Source organism: Sparassis crispa (genome assembly GCF_003851025.1).
Source record: "Sparassis crispa DNA, contig_000007F, whole genome shotgun sequence".
In the NCBI taxonomy this organism is placed as follows: domain Eukaryota; kingdom Fungi; phylum Basidiomycota; class Agaricomycetes; order Polyporales; family Sparassidaceae; genus Sparassis; species Sparassis crispa.
In genome coordinates this window covers 197,783-222,536 of record NW_020939754.1, presented here as the reverse complement: position 1 = coordinate 222,536, position 24,754 = coordinate 197,783, and the positions used below count along the sequence as shown (strand labels likewise).

The following is a 24,754-nucleotide window of genomic DNA, read 5'->3' as shown; positions in this document are numbered from 1 at the left end:
AATTCTGATATCATTGTCTGTTGAGAAGAAGCTCGAGCTCAGCTACAGTAGGGCCGACTACAACGAGTTTGTAGCCAAGGGGGATAACGCTTAAGATACGAGATATAAACGACTGCCAAATTCTCACGCCACACAGGCAAGCTTCCCAACTTGGGGCCAGAAGGGCTCCAGTCGCGTCTTGCCGAACCAGGAAATGCATAGGCTTGGATACGACAAATATTGTCATGCATACGCACTGCACAAGGATCTAAACAGCACGTAACTACATAAGTTCTGGGTGTTGACATCCCCCTTGAGGCGCTGTGTTGCTTTTCGATTGACAAGGTATATTGGCGATTGGGCGCTGGTCCGCTGGACAAGGTCCCCTTGGTCACATTAACTACACCGGACAATTTTGCCTGAGATTAGCGTAAAGTTGTTGTGCTTCAGGTTGTATATGCGCAGTTGGTGAGTGCCATCTCCTTTAACCCATTCAAATTCATCCTCTCCTTGAACGATGCCCTTGTTGTCCACACCTGTGAGTACCACCGCGTGCAACAGCTCGAATCCGTCTGATTGGGAGCGTCGCTCTCGAGCTACAATCGCTGCTGTCGACTGGAACACACTCTCTGCGATTGCGTGTGGAGTTTGTGCAGTGCAATCTGCCGCGTGGGATGACCCGTTGCCGGGTGAAAATCATGTCGTCCGTTTCCTTCATCTAGACAATCCGGACAGAACGACCATCGTCGCCCGCGTGCCACATTCTCGCGATGAACCCACCCCCGAGCACCGTAGCGCTCTTTCCAATTGAATCTCCAGCGAGGTTGCGACTATGAAATACGTGGCCACGCATACTCACATTGCGATCCCCAATGTCCTGCATTTTAGGGCCCATTGGGACCATGGCGTGCATCGGCCTTTCATATTGATGTCGAAAGTCCACGGTGCACCACTCAGCGATGTGTGGGACGACATGGAGGACGGTCAGCGCGAGATCGTGCTCCGTCAGGTGGTTGACATCATTTTGGAGTTGTCTTTGCAACGCTTCGACAAGATTGGGGCCCTTTTCTTCAACAGGGGTGTGGGTTGCCCTGGTTCGTGGTGTATAGAACCCACCGCAGTCTTAGCCGAAGTGGATGACACGGCTGCTCGCTGCATGTCTTCCACATTTTCGAGCAGTACGGCATACTTCGAGCGTTACGCAACCGCCAACTTGCAGGCCTTGCGAAGCCGATTTTGGAAGCGATGTGAAGCCGTATCATTATACGCAAGCATGGTACATTCGCTCGCTCATTCCGGGCTTCTTCAATTCGTCGCTCGACGGAGCGGGGTTCTGTCTGTGCCAAGGCGACTTCAATTCTCACCATATCATGATCGATCTCACAAAATCCCAGCCTCGTATCACTGCAATCATCGACTGGGAAATTTCCAGCACACAGCCGATCGCCTCATTAGCGCGGTACCCGCCGTTCATCGTCAACCATCCTTTGTGGGGTAGCAACGACCCACTCCACGCGCGCAATATGCAGGACCAGACTACGTTTTGCAGGCTAATATGGGAGGCGGAGATTGAAGCCTGTCCGCGAGGCGGATTTGTATTCTCACGTCTCGTCGCCAACAGTGGTGGCATTCATCTATTCGAGGAGGCTCTCCGATGCCGCGATGCAAGATGCCACGCTAGATTCATGTCGTACGTCCTTGGTGAAAGGAAGAGACTTTCACTACCGACTACTACCTAAGCTTGATCGATACAGGCATGCTCAGGGAAGTGGCAGCACAGTTGTCGAGGGAGACTCAAGTTCGGGGGGAAGTAATGAATATTCTCGGCGAGGACGTGGTTCCCAGCAGTCTAAACAGAGAGCAGTTCCGGATAGTGGTGGACAATCATAGAGACGTCTTGAAGACGAGTAACTTGGTGGCGATGTGGTTGGCTGACGAAGTCTTGTGCCCCATGGCGGTCCCATCTTAAGCCCATGTACAGCATATATTGTCTGCGGCTACGCATGGACTGCAGAACCGTATACTATCATGCTCCATTGTCACAATTGTCACAATAATCTATTACCTGCATGATTGGCTTGAGAACCATCCGCATTGCCAGGGACACTTAATGCATCCGTTCAATAGGCGCAGTGTCGCCAAATTGTTATCTGCTCACAGTGAGTTACCCTCCAAAGAAAGCTACTTTCGCGGCAGTGCATTGGACCTTAAGTCCGAGTCTCAACTTCCGTTGTCTCGACCCGAGGTGAGTGATCTCATTTGCACACCAACCTCTCATGTAGTACGCTTATCTCATAGAAACAGCGATCCGAGTCACTGGCCGAGATCCGCCAGTGTCCATCCGTGGCCAGCACTCATGGGATATACTAGGCGCAAGTCTCGGTGCTGGTTCTCGCAGTCACAGCTGACAGTGGATGAGCGCATCTTGGATCCAGCCAATGCAACCCAAGACCGTTTTCAATCTATAAGAGCAATCTAATGATCCGAACCTGTGGGTTTGCAACCCGTCTGAACTCTAACAGTTCGCAGGGCCCGACGGGTACCTCGTTCAATGCCTTGTGGATTGTTGACTGATCCTAACTGAGCTAATCTGTTCTTCACACAGGAGAAGTGCGCCATCCCTGTGCCCTGGACGGAGTGAATCTGTTCAAGGACTGCGCCCACTTTTGGTACGTCAGACTGAAAATGTATGGCGACATACTTCCCCGTGTCCCAGAATACAATCGCTGATTCGGAATAGTGTCTGATCCGTGGCCAATTCAAGTTTGACTTACAGACGCTTCAGAAAGGCGATCACCAGCTCTTCGCCTCGTGTCCAGGTGAGACTACATCGCACATCACTGTATTTCGTAAAGATGAATTCATGCGCTGGTCAGCACTCATCTTGACTAAATTGATTTCCCATGAAATGTGACGGTGCGCTATAATCAGTTTGGTCGTGCGGCTGATCTGATCTACAATGACTTCCTTTTCCGGACATGTCGGGACTGCGAAGTTGCGCGTTCCTCCCAATCGAGTTGCCCCCGGTCTTTGAGACCATTAATTGCCGATATATTATATGGGCGTTCAATCCTCAGCGGAAGCTTCTTGATTCTGGGATCGTATGTCACGAAACCTTTTATATACATTTCGACGATCTGACATTTTTGGACCATCTTCAGTTGCCAGCAGGATGTTTGCATTGAAAGCAGATCGCCACTAGGTTCGCGGCAAAACTACGTATGACGGTCCGGTAACCCTCCTTTGCATGCCTACCACGTTCGTAGGCACTTAACATGTCTTGTAAGTGATGGCAGATTCTCAAAGGGATGTTGAGCGACTGACCTGTCGGAATTTGTGGTAGAATCATGTATATTGAGGTTTCCTCACTCGCAATCATCCAGCCGCTGTTCGGCCTGAGTGCTCTGGTTGGGATGATGAGCAAACTCTTCGGTCCACCCCCGCGTTTGTACTCACCCAGTCTCGTATCCTATACATGCTTACCACCACGAACACCTATTGGTTCCGATCTGGTCATTAATGTGTCGTCTTCCCTCATGTTCCGGCCGCAATACGCTGCAGACCTCCCAGTTGGATGTGAGCTCCCGTATTATTCACATGGAAGGGAAAAGAGGCAGCCATTGGCAATTCCCTGGATCGCCGGCCGCCGTCTTCGTTGAAGCACAGTGCATGAAGCAAGAACTGTTGTTCCCGGCCGATAAACACACTACAACTTCGACGGCGGAGCGCTGACATCTGGCAAGAGGCACGTATGAAATCTTTTGTCTCCTTAGAAAGCCTGCTCATTGGACGGTCCATAACTCTGTCTATGCCGCTGAGTAGCACACGGATAGATAGATTGGGCCGGAAACCGGAATGCAAGAAAATTCGTAGATGTGTGCAAGTAATATACACAACGTTTTCCCGTGGTAGGACATACAAGTGAGAGATGCCGACGGTGAGCAGAGGGATATTCAGACAGTGCCGGAAGATGTGATGGTGACTTTGGACTTTGGACGCCCGGAGTCGGTCCCGACCGCCTCAACCTGCTTCACGACGTCCATGCCATCGACAACCTCGCCGAAAACAACGTGCTTGCCATCTAGCCATGATGTCACCACCGTTGTGATGAAGAACTGCAAATCCACTACATGAGCGAGTATTCTGCCCTATGATGAACCGCTAGACTCACCTGCGAACCATTCGTGTTGGGACCCGCGTTAGCCATGGAAAGTAGACCTGGCTTGGTATGTCGCAGCTGGAAGTTCTCGTCTATTAAGACTTCAGCGATGAGCAGGCTGATATATCAACGAAACCCACCTGTGAACTTTTCCCCGTAGATCGACTTCCCGCCAGTACCGTTGTGACGTGTGAAGTCGCCGCCCTGGAGCATGAACTACGATTTCCAAGCAGAAGGGGTCGGTGACACGTAGATATAGAACACAAAAAACTCACGTTTGGAATAACTCTGTGGAACGAGCTGCCCGCGTATCCGAATCCATGCTGGCCTGTTGCAAGTTCCCGGAAGTTCTTCGCGGTCTTGGGCACAACGTCGTCGAACAGCCTGAACACTATCCGGCCAGCAGGCTTCTGGTCGACGGCCACGTCAAACTGCGCAGATTGTCACCTTAGCATCACGTCCCGCAACATTGGACAACAACACCAGCAAGTACTAAGTACTCACAAATACGTTCGACCTGGTCATCGAAAATGACGCAGATAGTCAATATGCGCTCAACAATTTCATAGCAGCGTGATTACATCGGTGTTTTGGCAGCTGAACCTGAGGTAGCGAAGCGGCGCAGGAAAGACGCCATTTTTGACGCGGGAACCAGTGAGCGGAGGGGATAGGAAAGCGGCAACGAGTCAATCGAATTTTCGCGGGGGCTGTAAGCGCCGGCGTAGTCGAACTCACGTGAATGTGGCTGAGACTCAGAGGCTCGGTAGATTACTAGATAGATTTAGGTCGGAGGGTTGAGAGGGAGGCTTTGCGGTGATACAGAATCCTTCGTCGACCGACGCTCTTTATACTAGGTACAGATATGTATTTCTCCAGGCAGCCTAATTTTAACGCGATCTACACAGTGTGAACTTGATTTCTCACTAGATCACGAATGCAGATTACATTGTCATTTCCTGAGAGAGGATACTCGAGTGAACCCGCGAGGAGAACGGGGGTAGCTTCTCTGCGACACGAGAAGAGCGACCTGGACCCTCGGCCCTCCACATCTCGAGGAAGGAGGTGGACAATTACCGTACACCTCCACTCCACGTGTTGATTAGTACCATTGGACAGGCCAGCGACACAACAAGATAGGCCACGAAGCCATGGTGCCAAGCTTAAGGAAGACAAAATTTCAGCTCAGAATCGAGGGCGTGGCGCAGGGAAGGGGATGGCGGGCCAGGTGCAGTGTGTCTCCCGCGGTCGGCAAGATGTCTGAAATTCGGCAGGCGCACAGATAGGAATAAATGAAAGTCTGGGCTCCGGTGGTTCCATACATCGCGCACGAGGATACGGTAGACGTCTTTAGAGCGAGCATGGTTCGTCTTAGCCGCCGCCGTCGTGCCGAAGTATGGGCACCTTGCCGTCAGGCTGGGTGGACATATCACAGCAGCCAGAGGTGCATAGATAGCACGCCATGCCCTTGTACGTGACCTGTCACACGGGGATGGGAGCAAACTGCAAAAGTAGAGTCACGATCATCACATCGATGACACTTTCCCAATGCCTTACAGCGTCAGCTGTGCCGGCGTTTTGTAGCAAAGGTTGCGCAATATCTGGAAAAAGAAAGCATAAAGCTTTAGGTCAAAGACAGCAGCTACACGGATGGATATCGCTCACCGGAAGGACATCGAAGTCTCCCGACGAACTCAGACCCGTGCAGTTGGACATCAGAGTACCATCGTCCAATGACGTTCAACAAAAAGCAAGCCACGTTGCTGATGAGTCCATAAGCGTTAGTTACAGCAATATTACCGCAATCCGCAGTAAGCTTAGAGGGATTCACGACTTGAGGCAAATGGGGCACTTGTTAGAAATCAGTTCAGATCAGATCGGCATTGGCAAGAAGAATGCACGAGCACTTGTAGCCAATGCACATAGGTATCACAGGAATTATTGACAAGATTCAACGGCGAAGGAAGACACACCTTGGAAGTAGGATGAGACGGGACAGGATACAGGAGGATGAGAAAGTCTCCCTGGCACTCGAGGTGCGGAATACAACGGACCGGATACACCAGCTCGGATAAACTGACATGACCACAGACAATAAAACGTACAAGAGGTGAGAAAACACGAGGCATCGCAAGTGAGTGCGTTCCTCTTCGCAAGTCCATCATCCGTATGGAGATGGCAGGATGAACGAAGCTAACGAGTCAATACTATTCAATATTGCGGAGGTGATAGCTAGCGTTAGTCACGTGTATGCGTCTGCCACGGCATTAAGTTTTCGGCATACACGGTTATCCAGTCTCAAGAATCCTTCTTCAGAACTCGCTCTAGCCTCTAGCACAGATGAGTCTATTCAGAAACCCCCCGCGGGAAACTAATTCCCCCTTTCCCCGGAACTGCTGAAGAGAAAAATGCGAACATCAAAGGAATGTCAATGAGCGCCAATGACGGCGTCAACCACCGAGTACCGCGACTCCCTGACATTAATATTGCTCGCCGTGTCACACACGGGGGACCGCGTCCGCGTAATCATTGGAGACGATAAGCAATGGCCGGCTGCCGCATTTTGGTGTGTGCTACCTCTTTGGTCTGTGTGTCAAGGTGCCCACTTGATGCAAAGCTTTCTCACCTCACCTTAACAACGATGGGACACCACTACTCGACGTGGTAGGCGATGAGCGTGCACTCGATAAACAACATCGGACACACCGACCAGCGCTAGCACCCGACCAATGCGTGCGCCCCCACAGAGCTTGACAGCGGACCCAGGAGACCGCTGTTAAACATTGACAGGTAGCGTCTTCGATTTTTCAGAGCCATGATGAAATTACCAAAAGCAGGGGGGGTTCTGCGCAAACCGGGTTTCTGAATAGACTAATTCCTCTAGCAGCCCAGTCTACTGCGGGATAGAAGGAAACGTGGAAACGTGTCGACGACTGATGTCTCATGTTCACCGTCAAGTCACGGTACCTTTTTCTAGTCGCGGAGTTGTACGTGTCCTGCTGATGCTTAACTTGGAAGGTCTTTCTGCATTGAAGACATTCTAAGCCTGGACAATAATCTGAGGATCAGGTATCGTGGTCTTCGAAGTCACAGCGCTCAGCATCTACGAGCCACCTTTGGACTGATCAGGGTTCCTGCAGATCCATTATCGAGGCCCGCGGACCAACCAATTCAACCGAATCTACAGGTTTCGGCCTCTCAGGAGGGGGAGGAAAGAGAAGCCCGCTATGTTGGTTGTAACCTTCAAGGCCGAAGATGATGATCGATTTCTCGGCTTCATTAATTTATTTCATGCTCTAGGCCCCATCAGACCCAAGTTCATCGGACCTTCGCAGTGCGACACCACCGGAGAGGCACCTTCGAAAACTGCGCATTCCAAAAGCCGCTGGATCATCGACTCCGCTTTCATCTGAACTTCCATCTGCCCATGTTGTCAAACAAGGTGCTTTGAATAGCTATCCGGGCCGGTCATCTTCGAAGGTATATGCAAACCTAGCATGCCGCCGCTTGCACCCCGTTATGGTGAAGTAAATGTGGGGCCAATCTCGGTGAGGATCGTGCGGAGTAGCCGTCTGGATGAGGAACATTCCAACTTCCTCACTGGTGCGTATCACCTCGTGGGCAATCCAGGAGCCGAAGCAAACACGAAGAGTACGACCGGGGCTTTCGTGGGCCTAGCTTCCATGAGCACCACCTGTGGAGTACGGAAGAGGGTGCACGTGTACGGCGATAGAATGTTCTGAGTCTTCGCGGTGCGTTCTGCTGCTTCTCAAGGTACACAACCTTGAACGAACACGAGCTCGAGTGGTTCCGCGGTGGCTGCGATGTAGAGCTATTGTGTTGTTCCAGGCCGAGGCCCACACAATTCGGAGGTTAGCCGTAAATGGGGCGCAACCACACCACTGACATCTTCGAGACTACGTGTATGGAAAAACACGCCCTCCAATGTTCTGCTTCTATTCCTCTATGCGCCGTTGCTCATGATTTCTGTGTACGGTAATTCACGCAGTACTCATGAGACACTGTCTTCACAGCAGCAGAGACATCACACTTCCTTGACAGACCCCTTATTATTAGTGCCTATCTTAGCATACGTTTGGGACTGTTCCTTGGCGCACTTGCTCGCATACTTGCAGTATAAATACACAGATTGCATCATCATGATCATCATGCAGTTTGCAATGGTGCACAATGTGCTTCCAGGCTAGCCTCTCCCGCAACGAAGTTATACCTCTCCAAGATACAATTCAACTCGGGACACTGTATCTGAATCAAGAGTCCGTTGCTGCGACTTCTTGCTGCGACTTCTTTTCTCATTCTTCGCAGACATAGCCGGAATTTGTACGAAGTACAGAGACTTATGTACCATTATCATGATTACGGCGACATGTCGTGCCCCGTGAAAGGATAAAATAGACCTGCAACAATGAAGCAATGAAGTACCTGGTGAAGAAATGAGAGACATAACAAAAGGGTGTTCTATGCCCTATAGAGAATGTATACAGCAAGAGGGGGAGGACTGCAGGGCATCTCAATAGAAATGGAAGGCGTAATGTATGGTGTAGCCAGACCCAGGAGCTCTGGTGGACCGGCTACTAATGGCGAGCAAACTTACTCGCCTTCCGTATGCGTTCGCCATAGAACCATAATATGAATGGCCTGCAGTGATGTCGAAGATTAGCAATGACAAAATACTGCGAATAATATCAAGATATGCACGCTGGGCAACCGACGACGATCCCTACTGCGGCAAGGATAGAATTTCCTTTGCCGTACCCTAGCGCCGTGTACATTGAGGGAGCGAAGAGCGGAAAGCCAAAACCTGCGAGACTGCGCAGGAAGGTGATCGCAGCCAGGGCTGTGTGCAGAGCCGATCAGCAAGCGCCCGGACATGGGTGTGGAAGTCATATACCGGAGGCGGCGTGCATTGAGAAGGCGTCGACGACGTATGTCTGGATGCTGATGAAGTTCAGAATGGTTCCCGCGCCAACTAATGCAATTCCCTGGGGAAAAATTAGATGGGGAGCACGGACAAGAGAAACTGGAAGATGCTTACAATGTCCGGGACGACCCAATGAATACTGCGCTTAGCTGTCCACCCAGAAATGAGCAGGCCGATAGGGGTGAGCAGCGTACCCGGAATCATGGACGCTGATCGACAGAACGATCAGTCGGTCTCCCCAAGGCACGTCCACCTCCAACTTACGGAGTCGATACTCAGGCTTTCCTTCGCCGCCGTGTTTTTGCATCAAGTGCTTGTAGAGCTTGTCCAACATGAGCGCGTTGAGCTGCGCTGCACCGACTAACCCCACGCCAAGCGCGAAGTAGTTGAGCCCAGCAATCCCCACGGTCTCGCGATAGACGAGTTCGAAGATCGAAGGCATCGTCGTGAGGAAGACTATGATTCATAGTGAGTGAGGGCATCACACAGCTATGCTTAAGGCGACATACTGTAGAGCAAGCCGTAAACGAAGCAGAAGTACACCCCGAGAAGCTGGACGATCGGTTCGTGGATGAAGAGCATGAGTGGCCGCCTCAGTGCTCGTGCCATAGTAGATTTCCATCTGCAAATAGTGGTCAGCTCAAAATTGAAATTCGGGGAGAAAACGATGCTACTGACTCTCGATCCGCATTGTCAAACTTCGAACGGATTTCACGGGCGCGTGCAGCCTTCTCCGTCGGGTTCTTCCGCAATTCATTCGCCTTCCGCGCCAAGAGGAGAGGAGCAAAGGCTAATGCGCCACCGCAACAAATCAGTCAGCCACGCACGGTAAAGTAGTTCGGCCGGCTTACACTCTTTCAGGAAGAACAGACCAAGGACTTGGATCACTGCGTCTGCGATGCTTGTGGAGTAGAACTGCAGCAGTCTGTCACAGGCTGTCGCTCGCTCGCGGAACAGAAAATTATATTTACCACCCATCGCCAAGTCGACTTCTGTGCGATCCATGCACCGACAACGGGACCAATGACTGGTCCAAGCACTGGAGCGACGGAGTATAGAGCGATAGCTTTCCCTCTTTCTTCCGGCTTCCAACAGTCTGCGAGGACGCCACCGCCGATCTGCAGGCGAGCGAAGTAAGCAAATATGAAAGGCTCGAGGGTCAATATCAAGACGACAGACCGAAAGCGGCGCGCTGCCTCCAAGGCCAGCAAGAAAACGGAAAGCCATTATCTGGCTAGTGTTTTGGGAAAGACCACAACCGATATTCCATGCTTTTCGGTGTCAGACGTTTCAACGAATGTGACGCGATGATACTGGACTGCGCACCCAGATACCACAAGTTTGCGAGCTGAAGTACTCTTGAGCGTCCGTACAGTTCACTGAGGGGTCCGAGGAGCAACGGTCCAAAGGCTATGTGGGGAGAACTGGTTAGACTACTGCCAACAACATAGTTCTTTCAAGACATCTACCATATGCAAGAACAAATATGGAAGTTACGCAAGCCAACTCTGTGCTGTTGCCAATACCGAAGTGCTCGGTGAGTTGAAGGCTTGCAGGGGCAATAATAGAAGATGTAACAGGTGTGATGAAGGCGAACGCAGACACGACTACAGTAGCTGCCCATTTGCGCCTATAACTCCAGCTACAATAGGGCGTATCAGTACACCATATTAACGATCGTAGACATAGTGGCTCACTTCATTGGATTTTCCGGATCTTCAGGTCCATCCCAGTCAACGATGAAGACATCAGATTCTTTCGTTGACTCTGTATCGTGGAGAGCGTCGAAATGGACCTCAGTCGCTCCAAATTGGTTTTCTATATCGACTTGAGAGACCACTGGCGACCCCTTGGAGTCATCTACAGACAACGTGCTCACACTAATTATCCGATTGGTAGACATAATTACCTGTCCATGCACAAGAGTAAGAGTCGCTGAATAAATGACCTCGCTCACATACTCACTTAGATATGAACTGGAGGGAAAGGCGGACTGGACTGTGACGCTTCGCTCCCTTCAAGCTTGTGCTTATATGTATGATATGATGGCTGTCAACTACGATTCGGTAGTTCTGGCTCCGATTATGCAGGAAATGCCCTGTGGGACGACCAAAGCGACTGAACAGATGGCGCATTTTGAACCCACGCTGCTGATATTGATTCGCCTTCAAACGTCGGCAGTAAAGAACGGCCGCATCTATATCTTAGCGTGCATGCGACGTGGGCCACTGGCGCTCAGTGAAATGGTACAGCTATTCGGTTCCGTCCCACCAGCCATTGATCTCATAAGGACCGATGGCGGAGCAAAGAGAAGACGGCGCACCAAAAACCCGCGTGGAGCTAAAGAAACATAATTATGGGATGAAATAGAGATGTGGTTGCAGCGGCAGAAGATATCGAGCTTGTTTTCCTCCGAACTACGCCGGATGCGAACAGGTCGGATTCTACGAAGGAGTCGGCGGCCGACATAGGGACACATGAGATTGTGCCGTCAACCAACGATATTGACGTCGATGGAGAGTAGAAACAAAGTGCGAGAGAGTGAGCCTGAGCTAGTACACGAGTAAACGAGCAAATTTAACTGACTACGCCGATAATACAGCTCAGGGTCAAAGTCACATGCCGGTTTCAAATATGGTGTTTCAATTTCGTCCACGTCGTCGGCACCGCTCAGGTTTTCCTGCTTTTAACTCACAGCTGTCAATTTCCTACAGCTTCAAGACTAGAAGATATGTTGATGTCACTCTTCCTTCACCCGTACGCCATTTTCACATCACATCGGTCAATGGGTATCGAAGAGAGGAGCGATTGTTCCAATCTACTGGTGTGAGTGCTGCCGGTGCAACTTGCGTTCAATATCCGACGACCGATGCGATTATAGTCAAGATACGAGGCATGCCACTTCAATTCCTTTCTTTGTTTTATTGTATTTGTAAATCTTACCCCAGTGCCTCCAGCGCCCCTGGGACAAAACATTCAGACATCCGACCGCCGCCAGACATGTCATATGATTGAACGTCATGCAGACCCGTAGCTCTTTTAAGTACAACGAGTCTCGCAACATGAAGACCCTATGCGCCCCTTCCAATTACACGCTTCGTAACTTACTATAGTACTATGATTGCAACTACTACTAGCACTCCCTGGGCGTACTTCTGCGTCAGGTATCCCTACCACTACGTGTATTACTCGTCGATGACTCGCTGAATATTTTTCCAGGTTTTTTCTGAGGCTTGTTCTCAACATATTCTATGGAAATATAGTTGTAGAGAATACGCACCTGATTCCTGGAAATGGGGAGGCTTGGTACGCACCATCTATTGCAACACGCGGCTTCCTTCTTATTCTCCACCATAGCATTGTTTGTGCCAACCACGATAACTCGGTCACCGATGCTGCGTGAGTGCAGCATTGATAGGAGAATATTGCGAAGGCTGATTTGGTGACTCAACAGAATGCTATTGGTTTCGATTCCGCAGAAGGTACATCTGCTATATACCCTACGTCTTGTATTACTCACAGTTCTGAACCCAGCGGAGAAGTATGCTGAGGGTCACAGCTAAATCAACTCATTTTGGGAAGACTACATTCGTGGCATGGCTTATTTCACTGACTGGGGCGGTTCCTGTGAAGCGACGGGTCGATTTCGCAAATGGACAGGTTGACAACAGTGAAGCATTGCTGAAACTGGTTGAGGTATTATCTTTGGCATTCACGATATGGTAACATTGGCTGATACTAGGAATCAGGCTCTTGAGGTCGGAGAAGCGGTCGGTTTCTTTCCAGAGGGTGTTAGTCGCTACAGTTCAGCACTTGCACCAATGAGGTCTGGAGGTAAGTGTGTATTCGTTGCATGTTCCCTGAATGCTCATTTCCTCCAGTGGGCCGCCTCGTTTCACAAGTTCTTTCGAGAAACCGCAACAAGCCGGACTTTGAGATTTCCATTCTTCCGTGCTCGATAACCTACATGTGAGTGCGTTTAATCCGTGGTGTCCCGCATGCCTACTGACGCTTTGGTACTACTCAGGAACCGACAACACTTCCGTTCCGATGTGTTGGTTTCTTTCCAGCCGCCTATGAAGTTCAAACCGAAGGTGAGCGAGCTACAGTGACTAAGCGGATGATCCGCTCGCTTAGTACCGTGTAGGACCACCCTGAGTTGTTGGAACCCATCGAGTTCAACCACATCAGGAGGTTGACGGCGCAAATAGAGGAACGGGTCGGTGCGGGGACGCTTCATGCACCCTCATGGAAGATGCAGCGCAACGCAAAGATGGCCGCACAGCTCTACGCCCCTCTTGGTACCACAATAAGTTTGGGAGACCACGTCCGGACTGTCAAGATCTTCCTTGAGGCGTTCAAATCTGCGCATGCGGCGCGGGAGCCGTGCACGCCAATAAAAGAGATAGTACCCTTGTTTGGCGAGTATGCGAAGGACGAGAGGGACAAAGTCGCGCAGCTGGGGGTTGCTTTGCAGGTGAGGCGTTGTTCCGAGCATTCGCACTTCGTTTATCGGTACCTCCGACTCATCTCTCGCAGGACTATACAGAACGTCTCACCCATTTGCGGATCAATGATGACCGTATTCGTCGCCCTCTACGACGCCTGGCCGTCATTGGTAGGATTGTCCTGCGTTTCCTGTGGGCCTTAATACTCTTCACGCTCTCGTTCCCGGGCTTGATTCTCTGGTTGCCCGTCTTCGCGTCATCATACGTTGGTGTACGCCTACTCAAAAGCAAGACCGCCATGGCTGATGCCGAGGTCCGTATCGCGCACACGAAACAGCTGTGCGGTACGTTTGGGATATTCCTCGTAGTAGCCGTAAGCACTGTATATGCTGCCACGGTTTCGCCTGCGAGAGCACTTCTCGTTCCCCCGGTGATGTGGATGTCCCTCCGGTGGCTCGAAGATGGCGTCTCCTCGTTCCGTGCGTTCGTCGTGCTCATGCGTCTGCTCGCGCTTGGTCCCACCGCTCTCCACCGCTTATACGTCGCGCGCGAGAACTTGCGCGGTCTCGTCATGGACTTCGCGCTTCAGGAGCTGGGCCTGCCGGATGACCCGGCGGAATTCTTCGCGAAGACTGCGTGCGGAGACAAGAGACGGGCGAACGGGCAGTGGACGGGCGGGATGGACTATTTCTCGATCATTAGGAGGAGGAAGAAGGACTGGAACGAGGTCCTCAGGTTGTCCGAACCGGTAGTGTATCCGGAGGACGATACCTAAAGTGGATTCCTCCCCACTGCTCGATCCCTACCGGATCAAAGCTTGTTGAGTTCTCCAAAACACGATGTCGCTCCCGGTGCAGTGCTTCATGTTCGAAGTTTCGTATGTTTGTCGATTCTCAGACGTTATAATTTGAACTTTCAGGATCCTTTATTCCGACTAATACGCGATCATCAGCATCGTAACCCTCATTTTTTGTAGAGCTACTATGTAGAACCGACATCGACTCTCTTTGCTCAGCTTGGGCCATTGTTGCCACTTTCCTGCTCGCTGAAGGGCTACTGTTGTAGAATTGTATTTCCTGTCGTATGTGATAGAAGTTTAGGTACAACTGACGCAATAAAGTGCGTTCCTGCTCAAGCTTGCCGCACCCTAGTGAAATTATGGGCACAAGTATCTTGTGGCGTTGCATACTTGCATCGCTGCCCACTGTGGCTTCTATGACACTTGAGATCAGTCTTTGAACTTGATCTCTGCGGGATGTCCTCACATAGTACCCAATACATGGCACACCTTGTCAAACATAGTCAAATGACCACCCAAGCTTTTCCGACCAGGCGCCGTGTCTTCTGCAATTTTATGAAACTTATTGTTTCGAGGTTACAAAATTTCTCTGTCAGGGAAGGACGCAGTACAACGTCTTCCAAATACTTCATCGATTACGTGGATCTCTGTCTTGATATGCATTGGGCAAGAACCGAACTTATCAGGTGTGCGAAATTGTGATGCTGACCACTACTCCAATCTTGCTGAGGTCACTCTGCTTGCAGGGCGGATTTCCTCTCAATATTGTTCGTCGTCGCTTATTCGTCAGGTTGAGAAGTCGGATCAGTAAAGCACTCCACATTGGATCTGATCGGCATGTAAGTGGTGCGGATCTTGTGGATATTGCGTCGTTGGGTATCATCTCGTGAAGTTTGAATTGAGTGCCGATCTCGAAGGTCTGTCATGAGTTACCATTTGTGACTTCTTTTTTAATGTACAGCATTTGTCTTATCTCGATTTCTGGTCACGTTCTGACGAGGTGAGTAACCTCGTGTTAGCGTAGTCAGTCAATTTTAGTCGTTTCCTCGTCAGGTTCCGTGTCGATTGGGCGGATCGAGGCCGAGTACGGGCCGCGCTCACTGCCGTTTGCTTCCGGTGTCACGGTATGGGGCACAGCATCATCACATCGTGTTACCACGCCCACCCTTCATCTATTCTCTCATCTCTTCTTGCACATTCTTACGACCTTCGACTATATTCACACAATGGGTGAGTTCAATGTTACTGTTGAAGAATACTGTTGACTGACAAGGTTGATGATCAATAGCTGCGAGTTTTGAGAACCGTAGCATTCAACTAGCAGCAGTGCTGTTGATGCTTTCAGCTTTACCAACAGCGCATGCGTACTGTTATATTGATTCGTTAGTACCTTTGGTCACAGTTATGCGATTTTGCGTGTCCCCTAACGGTTCTGACAACAGGGATGGATATGAACGATGCACGATGGCTACAGGTGTACGGGCTGCAATAGGGATCGTCATTGGTGAGGATTGTCTATTGTTTTTGTGAATACCGTTATTAACTTGTTCAAATTTGAGTAGCTGTGGTAGTTGTGTTGCTCCTTTTCGTCGTAATGTGGATGCGGAGACGTCAAGTGCAGCGCCGCAATTTGGCGTATATCGCTGCGCCTGCCCCGGTTCCCCCTCCTGCGTACCCACAACAGGGATCCCCGTACATAGACGGCGGGGCTTACATGGCCAATGGCAATGCTGGTTACTATCAACCAGAATACCCTCAGTACCCACCTCCCACGCTTGGCGGATACGATCCACAGAACGGCTTTGCACCGGTGAGTTCTTATTTCCTGGCACTTGCCTGGATAGTTCAGAAAACCTGATTTCTTTCTCCGATAGCCGTATCAGCCGCCCAAATATTCTCCTCCTGCAGGTGTCTCTCCTGCCAAAGTGGATGTCTGATCATCGACTACGACCATGGCAGCTTGTTTCACTGTTCTGTACACATCCATTCACGGTGTATATTATGCTCTTGCTGTATTACCTGCAGTGCAATGTAATTTCTTCTGAAAGTTTGGTGAAACCTGTGTGAAATCGCGACGGATCACGAGTTTGCGAACTTGTTCCAGACACTTTTCGCTTCCTCTCCCCGTCTTCAATATTCTTGTTCTATTCTTTGTTGTCAATTGTCACGGTCAACGTTCAAGCTTGTGCCAATCTGCCGGAACGCTTGGCTCGAAATATTCAGAAATACCGACGTCGCGACGTCGCTTAGCGACGCTTACCCCAAGTGTAGCCTTCACTTCCCCTAACTCCTCAATTCACTGCCTTGCGACATTTCCTTGTCGATGCCCAGTCTTTTCTCTCGAGCACGCACCATATCCACACCGAAGAAATCCGACGCTGCAGCCGCCTTCGACGAATTTGGGAGGATTAACAGCAGGGGCTCCGCCCGCACCCTCATCGTCTCTTCGACAAAGCACAAGAAGTCGAAGAAGGTCGCCTCGCCAGAGCCGGAAACTCAGGAATGTGAGGTCCCAGACGGTAGCTTTCTACCCCTGAACCTCGATCCCCCACGTTTCGAGGCGGGCGAGGAACCGGGGCGGCAGAGCAACGACTACGGCTACCTCTCGTACGGGCGACATGTCGTGCTGGGGCTCGAAGAGGTCGCACGGCTGGTGGACGTTGTGGGGAACGAGCTGGGCACGCGGGGACTGACGACGCCATTCATCTTCTCGACGTTGGCTCTGGACGTGTCGTCGTCGGCGGTGAAGCGACCAATACAGGCATTTCTGAGGACGTGTAGCAAGCCCGGCGTAGAGTCGGAGCGGCAATGGCGAGACGAGGCTCGGTTTGCGGGCCCGCACGAGCTCGGGATGTGTCTCCGGTGGGGACTAGCGCGGGTAGTGCGCATCGTGAAGGGGCAGGAGGTGCGCGGCCTGCTCGGATTACAGAGCTACGTCGACTGGAGAGACGCAGAGACTGGTGCGTACGCCGCGTCCGCTCACCGGGTGTCGCACTGACCGCTGGCCTACGCCGCCGCCGCCGCAGCGTTGAACTATCCCGAGGCGCATTTCGCTGAGTTTCTCGCGCCATTGGAGCCGATTCTACAGTCGCTGCTCGTCAACTTACTCTCGTTACTGACACGGTTCACGGCGCACTCGGCGTCGTCCGGGCACACGCCGCCGACGCTCTCCCCGTTGTTTGGCCCATTGCTGTTTGGGCTCGGACCGTCGACGCTGGCGTTCCATCACGTCTACATGTATTACCTGCGGGCAACGACAGCCACGGAACACCTCATGCTGTCGTTTATCCGCTGGCAGGACGTATCAGGGACTGGGTCCGGTTCAGGCTCGAGCACGCTTGCGCTGGGTGTCCCGACGAGGTTGAAGGCATGGATCCACGGATACCCCGGGATGCTGCCGTCCATCTGCAAGCACGACCGGCCGCAGCCGCGGCGGGGCGCACGCACGGTGAGGGTCTTGAGCGTGCGGCGCAACGTGCGAATGTACTCGCCTGACCTCGTTAAGTCCGCCGCCAGCTGGGGGCACAGACCACGAGGTCCAACATCTATTGCTGGTGAGCGTGCGCTCGTGAACTCGAAGGATTGGGAGCGCATCGCACCGTCTTCGCTCAAACTCCAGCCCCGTTACTCGGACGCGTACAGGAAGCGGATGGATCTCCCATCAACATTTTATCCCGACACTGGCGGAAGTTCTCCCGCATCAACCAACACCGTCCCTTCGCTCGCATCGTCCGTTTCCACGACATCTTCAGTGACATCAAGTCTTTTTGACGACCAAGAACATTCGATTGGGAAGGCAAGCGAAGACCGCTTCAGGAGTCTCACAGATTTGAAGTGGGGAGAATTTGAGGTAATGGGCTTCGGTGATCTTGGTGCGGACGAGAAGAAGCTACAGTTCGACCTGACAGAGGGCGCGAGAGCAGTAAGTCGCATTCATTGTGTTTGCACAATGAGGATGTGCTATGTATATTAATGTACACGCGTCTTCAGTCCCGCGCAGCCAAACGTGCGACGCTCACCTGGCAGGATTTTTCTTCATCTGGATTTACGCGCTCAGATGCACCCTTGAACGCAACGCTTCAATTTAGTCCTCCTGTCACGAACACTGTCAATTCATGGCCATCGCACTCTGCAGAAATTTCACGCAAGCTGAAGAAAACGCAGAAGTCGCTGCCGGCTTTCGGGTGGGACACTGAACCGGTGATGGGCTCGGAGGAAGTCATCGAAGAGGCTTTCCTCGATGTATTTTGTGATTTGGTATACGGTGGAGGGTGGATGGATGCTGAGAGGTGGGAAGAGATACATCGCGAGTGCAACTGGGCATTGGTAGGTGTTGACATTTGCATTTGTTAGTGCATGGTTCTACTAACTTTCTACCGTGGCTTAGGTGGAGTTCAAATCTCTCCCAGTCACGAGAACCACAACATCTGGAACTGCAGATCCACGCACATCGACTACGCTCATTCTCTTCGAAGAATTTGTCCCTTGGGAATATCAGCAACAACTCGCAGCGTCTGGTACGAATCGACGCCGGTTGCCTTCGCTCTTTGGTAATACGTCGAAATCAAAGCAATGGAAGCCTGCCGCAACCCTGAATGGTCGGCCTTATGTCATTGGACACGTCCCTAATAGCCCATCATATCGTGAAGTCGAGTTCGAAGGTATGCTCCGCTCGAATGGCAGCACGACAAAAATCATCTCGCTCGCCCGCAGCCCATCCAAAGAATTTCAGCGAGAGACACGTTCGCCAGGCCCCGCTGCGAGCACCGTCGCGACTCCTGGCCATAGCGAGGCGCTACTCACAGTAGCACCCGAGAAGTGGCTCAATCCCGTGCCACGTATACAAGCCCGCACCGATTCGCCTACTCTACGCATACTCCGTCAGGAGGCGGTGGCGTCTCCGAGTCCGAGCACCAAGAGACGGTTCCGATTACCTGTCAGTCCAGGTGGGTCACGACGCTCTGGCGTCCCGCCTGCGGAGTACGAGAACGTAGACTTTGACACCCGCCTAGCTAGTTTTGACGAAGATGATCTCGGAAGCGGGAAGCACAGCAAGCGCCAGTCTAAAGACGATGCGTGGGTCGACATTCTTGTTGCCAACAACAGCCGCCGCATGGCCGGCCAAGACGTAGATCTGCGCAATGGTCATGGGCTCAAAGGTGGAAGGTCTGACCCGGAGCTGGCGAGCCAGGAGGTGTCCGAGGTATTGGCCTCTGTACGGGAGCACCTTTCGGCGGACGACAATGATGACACCGACATGGAGCCTGTAGAATCGCTATGTGGTGACGCGGAACGTGGCGAAGACACTACAACGCTGGGAGAGTCTGTCGTCTCGCGAGAGCAGGCTCGGGAGTCCGCGCTATATGGGGGAGATGATGAAGAGGACGAGGATGAGGACGAAGAAGAGGCACACGTTCCTGTCTTCAGAAAAAAGTTGGGATATTTTGATCTCCATCCAGAGCGACGAGCTACCCGGAACGACGATGACGACCCCCGCGACCGCTTCGAAAGACCATCCCTTGAGAGTGAAGAGCTCCATAATGACGTCCCGATTGTGGTGGAACCCCCAACCCCCGTACATCCCGTGCATCCTGTGCATCCGAAGCTCGATGGTACATCTTCATCGTCGTCATATTCCAAGTCGTCATATTCTAAGTCGTCGTACTCCACAGATGACCGCACAAAGGCTGAATTCACCCCCAGCACGTCTTCCATGCAGTCGAATGCTGACACCAGTCCCTTAAGGGATGCGGCAGCCAACCTGTCGTCATTGGGCAGACGTTCCCCGCTGCCACCCTCTGATGACAGTAGAGCCGGGCCCTCTTCCATCAGGCCTCTGCCAACACCGAGCAAGACTGCTTCGCTCATCGAGTTGTACCGTGAGCGTGAACGTTCCGCGATCTCTAGTCCTGCACCCATTCCCGCCTCGCGCTTGCCTGTTCGTACGACAGCCTCGCTCCAAGCGCAGTCTTCACCAACAGAGCGTTCACCCTCTCCATCTGGACATGTCCCTGTACCACCGGCGGCAATTTCTCCCACAGCGGGAACATCTGCGTCAGTTGCAATGCTCTCGGAGACAGAGGAGTCAGATGTGGACGCGGAGTCTTTACCCTCAGATCGGGAGCCCAACCTTCCCAACCGGTACGTCCATGGTGCGCCTTTGCATAATGTCACCGAGGAAGAAGAAGAAGGAGAAGAAGGAGGAGAAGAAGAATAGGAACGTTGACGACGATAGTACAGCATTGCGTTCTGCTGCAGTGTGCGTACTACCGTTCCACATTTGTGCTTAACAATTCTGCCACTGTATATGCGGGGTCCTCCTGGCCTGGTCGCTTGGGACGCTCGTACGTATACCTACATATTCTGGGGCAGCATGCGTGCTGCGCGCTTTCACTCTCATTTTGTTTTATGCTTTCTCTTTGTGACAGCACGGCCGCCGAACCTTCAGGCACCGCGCCCTCCGAACGCTATCCGTTATCAGCTATATACTTTACGTTGTCCCCTCGTTAGCGATACCTCATACGGCTTGCGACTCCAGCGCCGCATTCTAATCGTTCCTTGTCGTGTCTTCCCCATTCCTCGTCTTGATTCCACTGTTGGTATCTACGTACATATGCTTCTCGTGCCGCTATGTTGTTCTGCAATAATCTCATGTTCAAAATCGTGCTCGATAATTCGCAATACGAGGGTACCGGTGGTAGTTCGAGATGGGAATACTGTGTAAGGTGACTCGTAACGTAGTGCAAATTACCCCGACCAGCACGAGATCTGATATGCTGTTCGTCAGCGCAAACTTCCTCCGCCAGATTGACAGTCCTGTCACGCCGGTCACGCGCGGAATTACAGTCCGTTTACAGTCCCTCCTGCCTAATCCGTCCACGCGCGTCGCCTGACCGAGCGCCGGCGCGAGTCCCCAGCCAGCCTCGCTGAACGGAAGGAAAACGGACGTCGGACACGAGAGGACATGCGAGCGCCGCACGCGAAGGTCGCGGTGCGTCCGCGAAGGTCGGTTAGCCAGACTGCATGCTCCCCATTCGGCGCGATGCGGTAGATAAGGGCCCGACAGGGCGGTGCATAGGATTAGCGAGAGTACTACAAGTAGACAAATATACACGTAGTCACCGGAGACGGGGACTAATATCTAAGTTCCTTACATTGTGGGAACATCCGGCCTAACATTGTACATGTATGACGGCCCGTATGTAGCTCCGACGGTCGAAAATATGTTTACAATGTAAGGCCTGATGTCTGGGCATGCGATACCCAAATCACACATTGATAATGTGTGATATTGCGACATATACAATGTTCGCAAATGGCTATGTTACCATATAACATTCGTCCGAAAATTTTAGGTCTCGTTCGGCATGTCCGGTGGGAAGAAATTCTGATCGACATTATACCTTTCAGGGCAGACAACAGATTAAATATCGAACTAGTATAAGGGCGACACAAAGTTACAATGTATGATCATTTGACATTTGACATTAGAGTCTATATATGAGGTGAGATGTCAGGGCCTCACACCCTCGACCTAATATTCAAACTGTAAGGAGGTCGGACACCCATAGCGCCGCTAAGCGGCTTGACGAGTGGCACACTCAATGGCCGCTTAGTGGTCATTGGATCGCCAAGTGTACCGCTCAGCGGCTTTTCAACTGGTCGTGGGAGATCGCACAAGCACAAGCACAAGTTCGATCAAAGGAAGTACATTAACTGTATATAATGAGAAAGTGGCAAACGACAGGACATCGACAAACAGCGCAGGATGCAACGACGAGGGGCAAGGGACAGGAACAGCACGTAAAATTACGAGGAAACCACTTATTTGCACACAAGCTGGGCCAAGTCATCCCTATCCACCCTAAGCGTCCTGCCGCCTTCTTCCAGTACTAGAACAAGCGGGTCTGCCACGCCCTGCATCGTTTTGCCGTACGCTCCGAAGTTGGGGCCACGCTTACACATGATCGCATAATCGCCAGGGCCTGGTCGCAATATGGCGAGGTCTTGGAGAGAGACATCGGCATATTCCAGCTTTCGCGTCCGGTATTCGCATCGCACCTTGCCGTCCACTGGGGAGGCTCCCTTCACCGTGGTCATCAGCTTGTCTCGGAGTTGACCGGCTGTGCACATGAACTTGAAGTGATAAGTATGGAACGCAGGTGCCACAGCTGCATCTAGCATCCATCCATTGGGTCCTGATGTGAATTCAGTGGACATTTTGTGTTGATGATGAGGCTACGCACCATTAGGTTCGACTGAAGACATCGATCCATCAGGTCCTAATGTGGATTCAGCGGACGCTCGGTAGTGGTGGCGCGGTTACGCACCATCAAGTTCCACCGAATATGCCCACACCGAATCTGTGTCGTGTGACGCGGGTTCTAATTCGTGGCCCAATGGGGTCCGAGGCCGCTCAGGGAGCGGACCATGCTCTGCCGTGTCGATGTTGCCCCTGCAATGAGGCAGTTAGATATGACCAGAACTACAAGTAATGAATCTTACCTTTCTTCTGACCGGAATGCGATCTCGGGCTTTCGGAACAAGAGGACGCCCCTCGAGGTTAAAAGCTTGGCTTCAAGCTCAACCTCGTAATCGCCGTGGTACGTGACGTTTACGTTTCGCAATGTGCCCACAAATCCCTTCAAAGGGCCTTTGTTGACACGCACTGCTCACCCGATGTCGGGATTCCGTCGGTCAGGATGCTTGAGGGCAAGCTCCATCTCCACCTCTTCCTCCGTTTGCGTCTCAGAGCGTGAGGGGCGCTGCTCTCCCGGCCTTGATACTATCACCGACGGCTGTATCGAGGTCCATTCCGCCTCGGACTCTGTGAGTAAGAGATCCCAGGGTAACACATGATGCTATATTGAGTTTTGAGCATCGATAACGTCGCAGGTGGTGGGACATACCTCAGAGGTTTCCAACACAGAAGAAGTATGAAAGACTCCCATTATTGGGTTTCTAGTTCGCTGAGAAAAGTTCAGTACTTGGAAGCATCGTCGTACGTAGAACATACATGCTGAGGAAAGTTCCGCTATTAAGGATTGCAATTGCATGAGAAGTGCACAACGTACCTCGACTTTGTTCGCGTGAACAATCGTGACATCGAAATCATCCACGGCAATCACTTGCCCTTCCAAGCCCGCATGGAGGCCCGTCTTAACTTTGACTGCATCGCCAACTGCCCAAAGGGGGTGTAACTGAGTTACAGGTAGCACGAGCGACGAAAGTTCGTCATCCAACTTCTCGTGGTAGAGATTGGTTAGCGTAGCCTGTCCGTTAATGACTGAATGCACGACACCGATGAGGCAGCATTGCTCGCCCTGTATAACGATCACACGTGTGCCTGCAGCCGGTTCGAAGTCAACACAGAATAGAATGAGCTTCGCTATCGCTGTCTTTGGCATGAATTTCGCCGCATTAAAGATGAATACGTCATTTCCAGTCGCGTGGACGTCGAAAGTCACCCGGTCCAAAGTGAGTTCGAGCTGCAGGAGGCCGCCTTTGAACTTCTTGCCCTTGAGAATATGTATCAGCCGATCACCTTCGCTTTCTGTCACAGCCTCTCTGAACAACTCCTTCAGTAATGCTGGCGGCATCGGTTGCTGAGAAGTTCTTCTGTGCTGCCGCTTTTTTGTAGTAGGCAAGCGCAGAACCACCCAGACGCGGAGGAGAGAGTCCTCTCGCGACTCCACAAAGGCCACATCGTGCTTATATGTACCACGCGAGATGCACACCCAAGGAGAGAGGAAACCATTTTCCATGGCTTGAAGGTGGATTTCATCGGGGGCAAGAGAGACGACTGCCCCACCCGACTGCGAGGCCCGCTGTGCACGTCTAGCCGCCATGTCTCTCTCCGTAATAGACCGGGCCATGGCTTCTGCATCAGCAGCATCGTCGCCGACACATGCATTATCAAGACGCGCCCGAGCTTGTTGAGTGCATTGGACGTCGGCGAGCAACTCGGCTGGAAACAAGCTGTAAGATATATCCAATAATGCAGCTGAGACACTTACCCAGTTCCTCCTCCTCTTCTTCTTCTTCCTCCTCCTCCTCCTCCTCGTCGTTGTCGACGATAGCCTCGATATCCAAGTATGGGTTCTTGGCATTCCATGCATGAGGATTGAAAATGTAAGAACCGACTGCAGTACTTACCGCTTTCCACGCACACTTTGAAGACATGGCAGCGTCAGTGGTACCGAGAGGTCGGGATAGTGTCCATTAGATTTGAGCAATCGTATCTTATGAGACGTCGCTTGGAGTACACGAGGCTTCGACCACGAGGCGTTCATCACCAATCAGCCCACATGTACAATTACTTCCGAGTAACACGCGCAATGTCCTTCAACGTCGCACTGCTGGTGATGAGGTGTCACCGAGAAGATTTCCGACGTAGCGGCTGCTCCTGCAGTTGTGCGTGAGCATGCACA

The 24,754-nt window shown here is 51.8% G+C and overlaps 8 protein-coding genes across 8 annotated transcripts; 4 read left to right on the top strand and 4 right to left on the bottom strand.

Annotated features, from left to right (window-relative positions):
- Nucleotides 1–811: 811 nt before the first annotated feature.
- Nucleotides 812–1,718, top strand: SCP_0800700 (hypothetical protein; the record flags this gene model as incomplete). Its single annotated transcript, XM_027760665.1, has 2 exons — nucleotides 812–1,060; nucleotides 1,107–1,718. 2 exons carry the CDS (start codon nucleotides 812–814, stop codon nucleotides 1,716–1,718), a joined length of 861 nt encoding a protein of 286 aa, XP_027616466.1.
- Nucleotides 1,719–3,932: 2,214 nt separating this feature from the next.
- SCP_0800690 (Peptidyl-prolyl cis-trans isomerase) lies at nucleotides 3,933–4,775 on the bottom strand (the record flags this gene model as incomplete). Its single annotated transcript, XM_027760664.1, has 6 exons — nucleotides 3,933–4,094; nucleotides 4,151–4,230; nucleotides 4,279–4,354; nucleotides 4,414–4,569; nucleotides 4,643–4,655; nucleotides 4,720–4,775. The coding sequence occupies 6 exons, from the start codon at nucleotides 4,773–4,775 to the stop codon at nucleotides 3,933–3,935; spliced, it is 543 nt and encodes a 180-aa protein (XP_027616465.1).
- A 3,955-nt stretch (nucleotides 4,776–8,730) lies between these two features.
- On the bottom strand, nucleotides 8,731–10,779 carry SCP_0800680 (Efflux pump vrtL; the record flags this gene model as incomplete). The annotated part of the gene is made up of 13 exons (XM_027760663.1): nucleotides 8,731–8,794; nucleotides 8,855–8,993; nucleotides 9,048–9,138; nucleotides 9,192–9,286; nucleotides 9,342–9,533; nucleotides 9,587–9,699; nucleotides 9,756–9,867; nucleotides 9,929–9,992; nucleotides 10,049–10,195; nucleotides 10,257–10,348; nucleotides 10,404–10,487; nucleotides 10,547–10,719; nucleotides 10,775–10,779. 13 exons carry the CDS (start codon nucleotides 10,777–10,779, stop codon nucleotides 8,731–8,733), a joined length of 1,371 nt encoding a protein of 456 aa, XP_027616464.1.
- Nucleotides 10,780–12,194: 1,415 nt separating this feature from the next.
- SCP_0800670 (hypothetical protein) lies at nucleotides 12,195–14,300 on the top strand (the record flags this gene model as incomplete). The annotated part of the gene is made up of 10 exons (XM_027760662.1): nucleotides 12,195–12,241; nucleotides 12,297–12,383; nucleotides 12,435–12,476; nucleotides 12,532–12,559; nucleotides 12,612–12,773; nucleotides 12,827–12,911; nucleotides 12,959–13,046; nucleotides 13,105–13,171; nucleotides 13,225–13,554; nucleotides 13,617–14,300. The coding sequence occupies 10 exons, from the start codon at nucleotides 12,195–12,197 to the stop codon at nucleotides 14,298–14,300; spliced, it is 1,620 nt and encodes a 539-aa protein (XP_027616463.1).
- A 1,250-nt stretch (nucleotides 14,301–15,550) lies between these two features.
- On the top strand, nucleotides 15,551–16,261 carry SCP_0800660 (hypothetical protein; the record flags this gene model as incomplete). The annotated part of the gene is made up of 5 exons (XM_027760661.1): nucleotides 15,551–15,554; nucleotides 15,613–15,706; nucleotides 15,767–15,828; nucleotides 15,887–16,134; nucleotides 16,199–16,261. The coding sequence occupies 5 exons, from the start codon at nucleotides 15,551–15,553 to the stop codon at nucleotides 16,259–16,261; spliced, it is 471 nt and encodes a 156-aa protein (XP_027616462.1).
- Nucleotides 16,262–16,647: 386 nt separating this feature from the next.
- SCP_0800650 (predicted protein) lies at nucleotides 16,648–21,217 on the top strand (the record flags this gene model as incomplete). Its single annotated transcript, XM_027760660.1, has 6 exons — nucleotides 16,648–17,284; nucleotides 17,351–18,246; nucleotides 18,315–18,650; nucleotides 18,712–20,465; nucleotides 20,503–20,583; nucleotides 21,112–21,217. The coding sequence occupies 6 exons, from the start codon at nucleotides 16,648–16,650 to the stop codon at nucleotides 21,215–21,217; spliced, it is 3,810 nt and encodes a 1,269-aa protein (XP_027616461.1).
- Nucleotides 21,218–22,148: 931 nt separating this feature from the next.
- SCP_0800640 (hypothetical protein) lies at nucleotides 22,149–23,275 on the bottom strand (the record flags this gene model as incomplete). Its single annotated transcript, XM_027760659.1, has 6 exons — nucleotides 22,149–22,522; nucleotides 22,571–22,606; nucleotides 22,655–22,779; nucleotides 22,830–22,880; nucleotides 23,001–23,185; nucleotides 23,234–23,275. 6 exons carry the CDS (start codon nucleotides 23,273–23,275, stop codon nucleotides 22,149–22,151), a joined length of 813 nt encoding a protein of 270 aa, XP_027616460.1.
- A 29-nt stretch (nucleotides 23,276–23,304) lies between these two features.
- SCP_0800630 (hypothetical protein) lies at nucleotides 23,305–24,506 on the bottom strand (the record flags this gene model as incomplete). Its single annotated transcript, XM_027760658.1, has 4 exons — nucleotides 23,305–23,343; nucleotides 23,399–24,291; nucleotides 24,341–24,425; nucleotides 24,480–24,506. 4 exons carry the CDS (start codon nucleotides 24,504–24,506, stop codon nucleotides 23,305–23,307), a joined length of 1,044 nt encoding a protein of 347 aa, XP_027616459.1.
- Between the last annotated feature and the right edge of the window lie 248 nt (nucleotides 24,507–24,754).